Below are 14328 nucleotides of genomic sequence, written 5' to 3'. Positions count from 1 at the left end.
CTGTAAAGAATTCGCGTTAGCATTTTGCAGCTGTGACTTACTAAACTGATAGTTTGGTAATTTTCACATCTGTCAGCACCTGCTTTCTTTGGGATTGGAATTATTATATTCTTCTTGATGTCTGAGGGTATTTCGCCTGTCTCATACATCTTGCTTACCAGCTGGTAGAGTTTTGTCATGATCGGCTCTCCCAAGGCCGTCAGTAGTTCTAATGGAATGTTGTATACTCCGGGGGCCTTGTTTCGACTCAGGTCTTTCAGTGCTCTGTCAAACTCTTCACGCAGTATCTTATCTCCCATTTCGTCTTCATCTACATCCTCTTCCATTTCCATAATATTGTCCTCAAGTACATTGCCCTTGTATAAACCTTCTATATACTCCTTCCACCTTTCTGCCTTCCATTCTTTGCTTAGAACTGGGTTTCCATCTGAGCTCTTGATATTCATGCTCGTGGTTCTCTTCTCTCCAAAGGTCTCTTTAATTTTCCTGTAAGCAGTATCTACACTCCTGGAAATGGAAAAAAGAACACATTGACACCGGTGTGTCAGACCCACCATACTTGCTCCGGACACTGCGAGAGGGCTGTACAAGCAATAATCACACGCACTGCACAGCGGACACACCAGGAACCGCGGTGTTGGCCGTCGAATGGCGCTAGCTGCGCAGCATTTGTGCACCGCCGCCGTCAGTGTCAGCCAGTTTGCCGTGGCATACGGAGCTCCATCGCAGTCTTTAACACTGGTAGCATGCCGCGACAGCGTGGACGTGAACCGTATGTGCAGTTGACGGACTTTGAGCGAGGGCGTATAGTGGGCATGCGGGAGGCCGGGTGGACGTACCGCCGAATTGCTCAACACGTGGGGCTTGAGGTCTCCACAGTACATCGATGTTGTCGCCAGTGGTCGGCGGAAGGTGCACGTGCCCGTCGACCTGAGACCGGACTGCAGCGACGCACGGATGTACGCCAAGACCGTAGGATCCTACGCAGTGCCGTAGGGGACCGCACCGCCACTTCCCAGCAAATTAGGGACACTGTTGCTCCTGGGGTATCGGCGAGGACCATTCGCAACCGTCTCCATGAAGCTGGGCTACGGTCCCGCACACCGTTAGGCCGTCTTCCGCTTACGCCCCAACATCGTGCAGCCCGCCTCCAGAGGTGTCGCGACAGGTGTGAATGGAGGGACAAATGGAGACGTGTCGTCTTCAGCGATGAGAGTCGCTTCTGCCTTGGTGCCAATGATGGTCGTATGCGTGTTTGGCGCCGTGCAGGTGAGCGCCACAATCAGGACTGCATACGACCGAGGCACACAGGGCCAACACCCGGCATCATGGTGTGGGGAGCGATCTCCTACACTGGACGTACACCTCTGGTGATCGTCGAGGGGACACTGAATAGTGCACGGTACATCCAAACCGTCATCGAACCCATCGTTCTCCCATTCCTTGACCGGCAAGGGAACTTGCTGTTCCAACAGGACAATGCACGTCCACATGTATCCCGTGCTACCCAATGTGCTCTAGAAGGTGTAAGTCAACTACCCTGGCCAGCAAGATTTCCGGATCTGTCCCCCATTGAGCATGTTTGGGACTGGATGAAGCGTCGTCTCACGCGGTCTGCACGTCCAGCACGAACGCTGGTCCAACTGAGGCGCCAGGTGGAAATGGCATGGCAAGCCGTTTCACAGGACTACATCCAGCATCTCTACGATCGTCTCCATGGGAGAATAGCAGCCTGCATTGCTGCGAAAGGTGGATATACACTGTACTATTGCCGACATTGTGCATGCTCTGTTGCCTGTGTCTATGTGCCTGTGGTTCTGTCAGTGTGATCATGTGATGTATCTGACCCCAGGAATGTGTCAATAAAGTTTCCCCTTCCTGGGACAATGAATTCACGGTGTTCTTATTTCAATTTCCCGGAGTGTATCTTACCCCTAGTGAGATAAGCTTCTACATCCTTACATTTGTCCTCTAGCCATCCCTGCTTAGCCATTTTGCACTTCCTGTTGATCTCATTTTTGAGACGTCTGTATTCCTTTTTGCCTGCTTCATTACTGCATTTTTATATTTTCTCCTTTCATCAATTAAATTCAGTATTTCTTCTGTTACCCAAGGATTTCTAGCAGCCCTCGTCTTTTTACCTACTTCATCCTCTGCTGCCTTCACTACTTCATCCCTCAAAGCTACCCATTCTTCTTCTACTGTGTTTCTTTCCCCCATTCCTGTCAATTGTTCCCTTATTCTCTTCTTGAAACTCTGTACAACCTCTGGTTCTTTCAGCTTATCCAGATCCCATGTCCTTAAATTCCCACCTTTTTGCCATTTCTTCAGTTTTAACCTACAGGTTACCAATAGATTGTGATCAGAGTCCACATCTGCCCCTGGAAATGTCCTACAATTTAAAACCTGATTCCTAAATCTCTGTCTTACCATTATATAATCTATCGAATACCTTTTAGTATCTCCAGGATTCTTCCATGTATACAACCTTCTTTTATGATTCTTGAACCAAGTGTTAGCTATGATTAAGTTATGCTCTGTGCAAAATTCTACCAGGCGACTTCCTCTTTCATTTCTTTGCCTCAGTCCATATTCACCTACTATGTTTCCTTCTCTCCCTTTTCCTACTGACGAATTCCAGTCACCCATGACTATTAAATTTTCGTCTCCCCTCACTACCTGAATAATTTCTTTTATCTCATCATACATTTCATCAATTTCTTCATCATCTGCAGAGCTAGTTGGCATATAAACTTGTACTACTGTAGTAGGCATGGGCTTTGTGTCTATCTTGGCCACAATAATGCATTCAGTATGCTGTTTGTAGTAGCTTACCTGCACTCCTATTTTTTTTATTCATTATTAAACCTACTCCTGCATTACCCCTATTTGATTTTGTATTTATAACCCTGTATTCACCTGACCAAAAGTCTTGTTCCTCCTGCCACCGAACTTCATTAATTCCCACCATATCTAACTTTAACCTATCCATTTCCCTATTTAAATTTTCTAACCTACCTGCCCTATTAAGGGATCTGACATTCCACGCTCCAATCTGTAGAACACCAGTTTTCTTTCTCCTGATAACGACATTCTCCTGAGTAGTCCCCGCCCTGTCAATGTAACTTCCTCATAACACAACATCCCCCATATCCAGTGCTTTGCTGTCATTGAGCATTACCTCTTGCAGTATCCTGCTGACTCCAAGCATACTGCCTTCTTCTTAATACACCTGACTAGCTATGTTGTTGCCTATAACTGTTTCTCCTTCGAGGAGAAAATATGTAAACATCTGTGACATGGCACTCTCTCATGTCAACCTGTTTATGGGCTATCTTGAGGAAGCTTTCCTAGCTACTCAAGATTTTAAACCCTTTATCTGGTTCAGTTTTATTTCTGACATAAGGGACAAGATACTCAATCCATTTCACCAGATCTTCTTTGACACAGTGTACTACATTCCTAGACGTTGACCTTCAACTTTCAAATAGCCTTATGAAAATCTCCATCCATATAAACACCACCAATTATCAACAGCACCTCCACTTCGACAGATGTCATCCCTCTTGCATTAAAACATCCCTCCTAAAAAGTCTAGCCAAACATGGACAGACATCTGCAGTGCCAAGCAGTCCATTGCACATATGTTGTGATAAGTCTTGAAAAACTCCAAATTTAGTCCACAAACAGATCTCCTGTGCCATAACATGCGCCCCTAGTTCTCCAACCATCCTCGCAAACCAGCTGCGGAGGACCACTCCCAAAGATGAACAGCAGCAACATGTATTCTGCCAGGACTTCTACCACTTTTTGTTGTGCCCCGAAGTGAAGAGCAACCTTACCAAAATTCTTCCCACCTCTCCTAAAGTGTAAATCTATGGAATATTCAAGTCCATCTTTGTGCCACACCTGCACACAACCCCTTGCTACATGTAGTATATCCCTGTGGAAGACCCTGCTGCAAAACCTGCCCTCCACACTCACCAAGAACATTGTCATCTAGTCCTTTCATACAAAATGTGCTGTATCTCGTGCACCACCACTACTCAAGGCAATCTATGGAAAAATGTGGCACTGAGCTCAACATGCTCTATTTAAATGTCTGCTACACAATTTGTGCCATCTAGATGTCATCCCCCTACCCCCTCCCTCCCACAGCTGTCCCACAATACCAGCTTGTATTTCCTGAATTACTTAGATGGAAAATGTCTCAAGTTTCAGTAAATCTGATGCCCCATCCATCTCCATCCTTATCCTCATGACATGACATTACATTCACTTTTCTCTGTGAATCTACTCCCACAGAATAAATTCTACTGTCTTTCTCGTCCTCTGCCGTATATCCCCCCCCCCCCTCCCCCCACTCCTAACCCACTCCATCACATCATGTGCTGCACATGTCTTTCTCTTTCTCTTCCAGGGCAAGAACACTAGTGTCACATACCTTATCCATTTTCTTGCTGCCTCTCGCTTTCAGACATCAGCTTTTCCCTGTGCCTCTCCAACTCTCTCTCCCCTTCACCATCTTCACCCATTCTACCCAATGCAACCATTCCCACCCATTAAAAATGCAGTACCCAGACTACATAGCCACGTGTGAGTGCCAAAATGTCCAAACACTAGTTGGTGCAATATTTAATCACATTTTATATCAAGAACTGTATAATGCTGCAACCCAAAGTGAAATTAGGGCAAAAATACCTGTGACAAATGTAGAAATATCTGAAAAATATGCTTGCAGTTGATTCTTTGAGACATTAGAAGAAATATAATAAAAATGCACCCACAGATGAAGTTTTAAATGAATAAAACTAAATGCATGATAAAATAAATATGCATTTTAGTAGGTACAACAGAAATGTAGAAGTATACACTTTGTATTTTTTATTGTTTTTGTCTTTGCTGTCTGTTTAATTAGCATTATGTCTTGGAATTTCCTTAACACGTTTCATCTTCCATTGTCTTTTTAAACTGTGTTTTTAGTTTTCTCCTATCGTAAAATCTACAACTGATGTTAGACTTCTGATGTATGAATTGATACTATTTAAGTACAAGTACCATTGTTTTGTGTCCTGATAAACTTACAGCTGTGTACATGTGTTCTTCCTTAGGGGCCAATTTGCAGTGGTGCGACGATGTCAAGAGAGGTCAACAGGACGGCAGTTTGCTGCCAAGTTCGTCAGAAAACGTCGAGTATGTCGAGGAGTATCCCAGGAAGACATACGACGTGAAGTGCACCTCTTGCGTCGCCTGGCTGGCCATCCACACCTTGTGACATTGCACCAAGCTTTTGACAGTCCTCGACATGCTGTCCTGGTTCTTGAGATGTAAGCACGAATATTCAAAAAACCCAACAACAGAAGTCAGAAATTCCAAGCTGCTTTTATTACTGTAACAAAGAAATTTGTCAGTGATTTCACTTGTGTGTGCATGCATTTATAAAAGAAAACTAATTGGAACAAATATTTAAGACATGCTATACAAATTGTAGAAAGTCAAGTTTTATTTTGTCCTATCCATGCTGAGAGACAATGATTGTTCCTTGACATTGAGGTTGCAGGAATCTGCAGAGTTCTTAATGACCTTGGTGCCTGATGATTCTTTTTTAAAAAAGAATCAGAGAAACCTAGGATATTAAGGAAAAATATGAAATACTACAAGAAAATTACAGTGCAGAATTTTTTATATTTAAGAGAAAGTGTACATGTCCATCAAACATTTGAAACAGTGAAAAGTATGATAAATAGACGAAATAAAAATAGAAATCTTTCAGGATATAAAGAAGTAAGGAATAAAATCATGAGGAAAGAAATCACTCACTACATGACAAAAAATGAAAGAAACATCTTACCCCATGAACATGGAAAATGTAAGAAGCAATAATTCCAAGGAAACAGACTGAGACTGAACACAGCTAAAGTCATAATTGCATATATGTTTACTGAAGATATTTGGCAAAATCCAAGAAAAGTTATTATTCACACACTTGAAAAAACCAAGCTCGTGAAAGTGTCTGTTATAGCTTCATGGACTACTGCAAAGACTGAACACTGAAGTGATCCATTCCTTAAACACATCTACAGAAGAATAAGTATAACAAAAGGTTAACCATTAAATTCTACTCATGAACCAACCTTCAGAGATATCAGTAAGTTGTTTCATATGTAAAGATTTGAACAAACAGCACCAGTTATTAAGGCTTCATATACAGCCTCTAAATTACAGCTGCAGGGTACTTAAGAATCAAATGATAAGATATTAGTAATGTGGCACAAAATATGGTAAGTAATGCTTTGAGAATAAACTAGAAGTAGCTGCTAACAAAACTACATATGTCTTGCTGAAGAGAAGGTTTTACAAAACACAGAAACTTCGCATTAAAAATGAGCAACGAAATTGTGTCTTGGATGGGATTGTGCTGATACATTGACATTATTCTGTACAAGAAACAAAACTTTCAGGTCCTTATACGAGAAAGTGAGAAAGGAACTAAAATTATGAAAAAATTGCAAATGTCAGCATAAAAAACTTCTGCCTAAATTTGAAATATCATGAGGCATTATTTTCGACTTTTGTCACTTTCGGAGCGTGCATGTCTGTAAAAGTAAAAACTGATGAAACCCATATCGCCCCAGTATTGAAAAAAAAGGAGAGTGCTACTGCATGTTGGTTATGCAGTGTGTTTGGAAAGTCACTGTGCATTGGACTATGGATGCAGATTATGTTGGAAGTTTGAAGCTAAGTTGGCAGTAACTTACCAAACGAAATTGGTATGTTGATAGACACACAAGCAAACACACACACAAAATTCAAGCTTTCGCAACCAACGGTTGCTTCATCAGGAAAGAGGGAAGGAGAGGGAAAGACGAAAGGATGTGTGTTTTAAGGGAGAGGGTATGGAGTCATTCCAATCACGGGAGTGGAAAGACTTACCTTAGGGGGGAAAAAGGACAGATATACACTCATGTGCACACACACATCCATCCGCACATATTCAGACACAAGCAGACATATGTAAATATTTTTCCCATGTGGAATGTAAAATTGTTTTTAAATTAATTTTATGGTTACTTGACATTTAACTGTTTGGTCCAGTAGATGAAAGCTACTGAATGCAATGTGTAGTGTTTAGAAGTTTGTTTTTAAATTATAGCGCTTTCAACTGAGGAATGCATTTTTCTTGCTTTTCAATGTTGCAGTAAACATCAGTTTTAGTGCAGGAGACATTTTCTGAAAAATTCTTGGAAACAGCTGTATATTATCACAGTTCAGTTAGTTATCTTATTAAGGGATGTTGAGAGACATACTCAGAGTTCAATGACAAATCAACTGGAAGACCACCTAAACCAAAAGAACAGAAGTTGATGGATATTGCAGAGTATTTGCAGCGGAGCCCAGCAAAATCATGGACATGTTGGCACGAGATAAAGATGTTGGGCTTACAAGCACACATAAAGCAGTTAGGCAAACACTGAAATTGTTCCCTTAGAAAGTGATAGCCATGCAAGAATTGCAAGATGCCAATAATGAAAAGCAAATTGGTTACTGCAGATGGTTTACATCTTTTACTGAGAGAAATACCATTAATATTATTTAGTATTCTTTATGTCATCATATGTGCCATTGAACCCTGGTTCCACTTGTCAGGCAATGTTCACACACGATTATGGTCAATCAAGAATCCTTGTATAGTGCTTGAAATGCCATTTCACAATCATAAAATTGGAGCATGGATAGCAATATCCAAATGGTGCAATATTGGACCTGTATTTTTTTGAAGAAATTGTGAGCAGTATACATTACTGTTTATTGATTCATGCTTCATTTGCCAAGTAGAGGAAAATGAAGTCAGCCACTCATGGTTTCATCAAGATTCCACTACTGTGCACACAGCTATTGCTATGTGTCTCCTGGAAGAGATTTTTGGGGAATATGTCATCTCAAAAAACCTATGACCCTTTCACCCCCTGGACTTTATTCCACCAGAAATCTGTAGTATGTCGCAATCATCCATGCATAGTTTTTGATTGAAAATATGAAATAACTGCTGACGTAAGAAGTGTCAGATCTACTAAAGGTGTTTTCCAATAAAATTCAGCTGCTCAAACCTATATATCCACCCACAGATGTCATTTCCAACATATGTTGCAACAACACAGTAACTTCAGTTAATCCTGTGCCATGCAGGACAATATGAATTAAAATTCTGCTGAGAATGCTTGCATTCAACCTGTAGCCTTATAAGCGCTTAAGAAGGCAGCAGCTTACAGCTTAAATAAAGGGAACCAAAATAAAGTAGGTAACATCTCTGGGAAGTTGGTAACATCTAAAGCTGATATTTATAAATTCTTTACAAAGAAATGGCAGCAGACATAAGAATTAAGAGCCCATTAGCACCAGTCAAAGATACAGGAAAGTCAAACCACATTAATCTGACAAAAGGCATGATACATTTTCTGTCTGAACATGATTCCTTCTCCTTTTACACTGTCTGGTCACACAAGTGTGACCACCCGTCAAAAGCCTAAATGACCATCTTTTTGCAGTGCAGACGTTTGCAAGACATGTAGGAAGTGTGTCAGTGAGGATCTGGAATGTACCGGAAGGCATGTGAAGCCATGCTGACTCCAGTGTCATGACCAGCTGTGCTGAGTTTCTTGGCTGGGGTTCCGTAAAGTGAACAGCCTGATTGAGGTGGTTCCACACATTCTCTGCAGGGTTTAAATGCAGACAGTTGGTGTCAGGGACATATGGAAAATTCATCCTGGTGCTCCTCAAACCACAAATGTGCACTGTGAGCTGTTGACGTGTTGCATTATCATGATGCCATCGTGCTGAGGAAAATCAAACTGTGTATAGGATGGACATGGTCCCCAAGGATAGTTGCATACTTCTGTTGATCCATTGTGCCTTCTATAAATAAGAGCTCACCCAAGGATGCCACGAGAACATTTGCCAGACCATAAAGCTCCCCCCTTGTTTGCTATAAGATATTTCATACCATACACACCAATAGCGATCTGTCCAGTTGACCATAAAATATGATGCATCTGAAAGGCCACCTGTAGCCACTCAGTGGACATCCAATTGTGGTATTGGCAAAATTCCAGTTTTGACACTGATGAACAGCAGTTAGCATGGCTGTTGCGGAGTTCCATACACAGCACTATTCACTGGATGTTCATTAAGGAGATGCTATTGGTAGCCTCTTGGTCCATCTGGGCAGTCAGTTGTTTAACAGTTACATATCTATTTGCCCAAACACATTTCCACAGCCGTCATTCACCCCTGTCATATACGGCCTGTGGTACACCACAGTTGCTTCTGCTCTGGCTTCGGAAAGCACCATTTTGCTATGCACGATATACTCTAACCATGTGAACAGTTTACAAACTTACCCATTTCAGAAATGCTTCCACATTTGTTCCAAAATCCAATGATCATGTTTTTTTAGATGTTAGGTAAATCACCCCATTTCCGCACTATGACAACTGGACTGTTTTCTACATGCCCCAACATGCTTTATATACCATCCACTGCTACTGCTGCTACCTGTTGTCTGTGAATAGTTATTGCACATTGACATTGAACATAGGTGGTGGTTGTGGGGTCCTGCCCACTCATCTCTTATTGGGTGCCTAAAGGCTGCTGCATTCCTGGATAGCTAACAACAATTCAAGCAAATCACATTAATAGTTTTTTATGACAATAAAGAAGATTGACAATACTTAACTTTGGATATACAATGAGTTGTAAGCAATGGGCGACATGCAAACATGTCCTTTGCAATATACAATGTTCATGCAATTTTGTCACACAGTTTGTGGATCATTAATAATGGCTATTGTAGTGCTCTATTCTAAGGCATAGTTTCTATTAGTGTCCATCTTCTACTCTGTGCTGAGGATAGCAGGAGTGGCGCTTATATTCTCTCCATATAGAGGCCGCTCCTGTTGTGGTGCAGTCATAGTTAGTAGGCTACTGGCTGATGCCGTCTCACAGCCTTCTCTGCTCTTGTGTTCTTCATCTTTGTGTTGGTGTTTATTGTTATGCTCTAACAGTGGTCACATTAATGTGATTGGGCCAAGTATTTTGGATGAAGGAAGAAAACGGACACAACATTCTGTAAATATAGGGTAAGTTGAAATGCCAAAGTCAGAATTCCATCAGAGCCAAATGGCTTAGAAACAAGCATCTTCTAAGGGGCACTGTGTATAACACAAGAAGAAAATAATTACTATGAAGAGAGTAGAATGAAATAGCTGATAAATATTTTTTGAGGCTGTTGGGAACCTCCAAAACTATGGTGTTCACATCACAAGTAGGAACTGGACAGCAACAATTAGCAAGAGGAAGACAGACCCAAGGGAAGACTGCTAAACACATGCTACCAGCAAGAGATGTACAAGAAGAAACTGCTGCTGTGAAGACATAGTATGCAAACTGGTAGACAACATGGTTATGTAAAAGAACTCATTGTACAACATTAATTTATTCTGTGTGTCGTATAGGCCTAAACATCCACCTCAAGCTGCAGTAATCCTAGTCAGTTTAAGTCATGAAATTATGACACAGAATTGTTGGGCAGTGCTTACCTATGTGAGAAATTACAGTACTGCTGATAGACACATATACAGTATGCACACTATACTAGCTTTTGGAACTAATAGTTCCTTTCTCAAGAATAGAAGGAGGTAGCTTGGGGAAGAATAAAAAGAAAGGCCAGGTCATTCAGACCTGAGGATGAGAGAAATCTCACCTGTCAACAAACCATTAGACCTATATGCATTTTCGAAGGCAGTAGCTTACTGCTTAAAGAAAGGAAACCAAAAGGAAGTTGAGGATGTCTTTGGGAAGTTTAAAGCTGAGATTGATAAATTACATGACTGTAGTGCAGATAAACTTCAACAATTATGGGAAGGACTTATTACATTATAACTCAAATCAAACTGTAACTTCACTAAAGTAGTATGCAATGAATACACTGAAAAGGAAATACTATATATTTGCAATGAAGCTGCAAAGCCAGTTAATAATTGTTTCTATTTAGAACAGCCGAAGACAGGAATTAGTTGGGTGGTGAAAGAAGTCAGAAGATTAAAATGGCTTGCAGTACTTTTGGTTAACTAAGTAGCTTCAAAAACTAAGTTTACACTATGTCTAAAACACAAAGTAATATTGTTAATTACAATTTTTGACTAATAGCAGTTAAGAAAACCTTTCTACAACTGATTGTTGCTCAGCAAGCAGTGGAGATATCCATGTTAAGTATTATTAGGAGCGACAAGAAAGCAAACAAATGGATCTTGAACAGATTAGAATGGAAGAACTATAATGAAAATGTAGTGGAGATTGGTGAAGCCAGGTGAATGGATGGTAGAAGGTTATAGGATATTTTTTGCTAGATTCCAAAAAACAATAAAAATGACATTTTGTTCATTCATGCTTATGCACATTGTACTGTTTAAATTCCTTATAGGGTGGAGAAGAGCCTTCAGAACCGTGTAAGGAGTCAAAATATACATTAATTGGCAGAAGCAGCCATTGCACTCTTCTGTAAAGTGTACTAACAACCAGTTTCACTTATTGCTGATCTAGTCACTTTGATAAATGTGGGATTAACTCCTAATTACTCTTTCAGATCGAAAAGCAGCAACTTAAAAAAGAGGCCTCTGTTCTTCCTCTTACACTACTCAGCTGCTATTGTTATGTAAAGGTTCACCCCAAGCTGTCAGCTGACTATGTATTGGTAAAATTAAAGCCTGTTTAATGCAAAAAATACTCTGATGGAAAAATAATTGCAACACCAAAAAATGATTAATGTAGAGTAGTGAAATTTCAGGAATACATTTGTCTAGGTAATATATCTATGTTATTAACATTCCAAGATCACAGGTTAATGTAAGTGTGAGATAAACCATAGCAAATGTGAAATGCTGTTATATTAACAACTTGTGTAACTGCCAAAAATCTTGAATGCAAATGTGTAGGTGTGCATGCATTGTGTTGTACAGAAGCCAGATGTCAGTTTGTGGGATGGAGTTCCATGTCTGTTGCACTTGGTTGGTGGATGATGCTGGACTTGTCATCCAATGATGTCCTATATAGGCTCAATTGAAGACAGATGTGGTCATGAAGGAGGCCAAGGAATCATGTTGACACTCTATAGAACGAATGAGGAAGCATTACCCTGTTGGAAAACACCCCTTGGTATGCTGTTCATGAATGGTAGCACAATATGTCGAATCACCAGATTGACATACAGATTTGCAGTGCAGCTACTTAAAAAAAAGGCAGGGTGCATGGGATAGCCACAAGAGTGATCTGGCTGTCATACGAAATCGCACCTCAGCCAATAACTGCAGGCGTATGTCCGGTGTGTCTAGCATTCTGACAGGTTGGTTGCAGGTCCTCATCTGGTCTACTGTATGCAGTTCGTGGTCTTGTGGTCGCATTCTCTCTTCCCAAGCACGGGGTCCCAGGTTAGATTCCTGGTTGGGTCAGGGATTTTCACCTGCCTCGAGATGAGTGGGTGTTTGTGTTGTCCTCATTGTTTCATCATCATTCATGAAAGTGCCAAGATTGGACTGAGCAAAAGTTGGAAATTTGTACGGGCACAGATAACCGCGCTGTTGAGTGAGTGCCCCACAAACCAAACATCATCATCGTCGTCATCCTCGTCATTGTCGTTGTCGTCATCATCACCATCATCATCAACTGGCCTCCTTCTAATCAACACACGACCATCACAGTCACCGAGACAGAACCAGCTTTTATCAGAAATGAGCTCTCACTTGACATCACTGAAGTTGCAAAATATTGGTGGTTTGGGGTCAATGGAATTCACGCTACAGGGCATCTGGCTCGAAGCTGTCCTTGAAGTAACTGATTTGCAACAGTTTATTGTGTCACTGTGGTGTCAACTGCCCCTCTATTACTGCTGCAGATGCAGTGTGCCGCACCAATGCCATATGCCAAACACAGTAGTCTTCCCTCTTGGAAGCACCATATGGCCCCCCAGAGCCCTGTCTTCTTGGAACCGTACATTCCAGTGATCACTGCTACAAGTAATCGTGTACAGAGGCTACATTCTTGGCAAGTTCTTCTACAGTATCACAAAAGGAATTCAGATTCTCACAGCCCAATTAAACAACCGTGTTCAAACCCTGTGAGATGTGGAAAGGGTCTTTGTCAGCTTAAAAGCATCCTTGACAAACATCAACTCATCACGTCCAGTCTCATAAATAACTAAGCTTATGATCATTACAGAGTGCACCCCCTGCAGGTTCGGGGGTAAGAATAGGCCCGCGGTATTCCTGCCTGTCCTAAGAGGCAACTAAAAGGAGTCTCAACTGTTTCGGCCTGTAATGTGATGGTTCCCACTGGGGTTTGATCTCCATTTTTCCATATTCAACAGAAGTACGAGCCTTTTGGGGAAGGACACCTTACGTGGTGCACCATCAGTCCTCTGTGCCCTAAGACCATGGCACTCTTTATCGTCTTGGCGTCGTAACTGCACCCTCCATCCCTCATTTTGGGCATAGACACCTGATGGATTGTGTAAGTTACACCCTTAGTGCGTCACCATCTGCACCCACGATTACTATGGACTACCCATGGCACCCAAAATCAAGCACGGTAGCCAGCCCGTTGTGGTGGGGTCGTCATGTACCCTCTAAGTTGTATCGCCTGACAACACAGGGATCGTACTGCCGATGCCTGAGCTGACACCTCCCCACGTAAGCCAAAGAGTAGATGCCCATCTCTCTGGGGCATCGGGACTCCCGGCAACAGCCGTCCTGCCAGGTGGCCTTTGCTGTGGCTGGGTGGCGCACGTGGGGAGAGCCCCTGGTCGAAGTGGGTGGCATCAGGGCGGATGCCCCGCAATGAAGCGGGTGAAATCTCACTCTAGTGGTCGCCCGACCACCAATGTCTCTAAGTGTGGTACGGTGGAATTTAACGCTGTGACATATAACCCGAAATCGTTCCCATCCCTAGCCACACCATGGGAGAAACGTAAGGCTGCAGACAGACAGGAGCCGTATTTTCCACAATACCTTGTATGCAACAGAACTGATGGGGATTCGTTTTTGGGGACTAAGCCTCTTTTCTTTGTGCATAATCTCGAAGATAAGTTTGGGGAAGTGGCGTCTCTTTCCAAAATGCGGAGCAGGGCCATTCTGATACAAGCAGCTTCATCTGCACAGTCCCAGGCATTAATCGCCTGTGAGAAGCTCGGTGACATCCCCGTTACTGTCACTCCCCATAAGTCCTTAAATTTGGTCCAGGGGATTATTTTTCATAAAGATTTTCTGCTACAGTCTGATG

The 14328-nt window shown here is 42.0% G+C and overlaps 1 protein-coding gene across 1 annotated transcript in view; it reads left to right on the top strand.

Moving 5' to 3' along the window:
- The window catches only part of LOC126354380 (death-associated protein kinase dapk-1-like), a 313801-nt gene that overhangs the window by 13256 nt on the left and 286217 nt on the right, over positions 1-14328 (top strand). Inside the window, exon 3 of the mRNA XM_050003980.1 lies at positions 5112-5327. Coding sequence (XP_049859937.1) covers positions 5112-5327 — 216 coding nt within the window. The remainder of the gene's footprint in view (positions 1-5111; positions 5328-14328) is intronic.

Source organism: Schistocerca gregaria, chromosome 3, assembly GCF_023897955.1.
Source record: "Schistocerca gregaria isolate iqSchGreg1 chromosome 3, iqSchGreg1.2, whole genome shotgun sequence".
NCBI classification, from domain to species: domain Eukaryota; kingdom Metazoa; phylum Arthropoda; class Insecta; order Orthoptera; family Acrididae; genus Schistocerca; species Schistocerca gregaria.
This window is presented reverse-complemented; position numbering and strand designations above follow the sequence as displayed.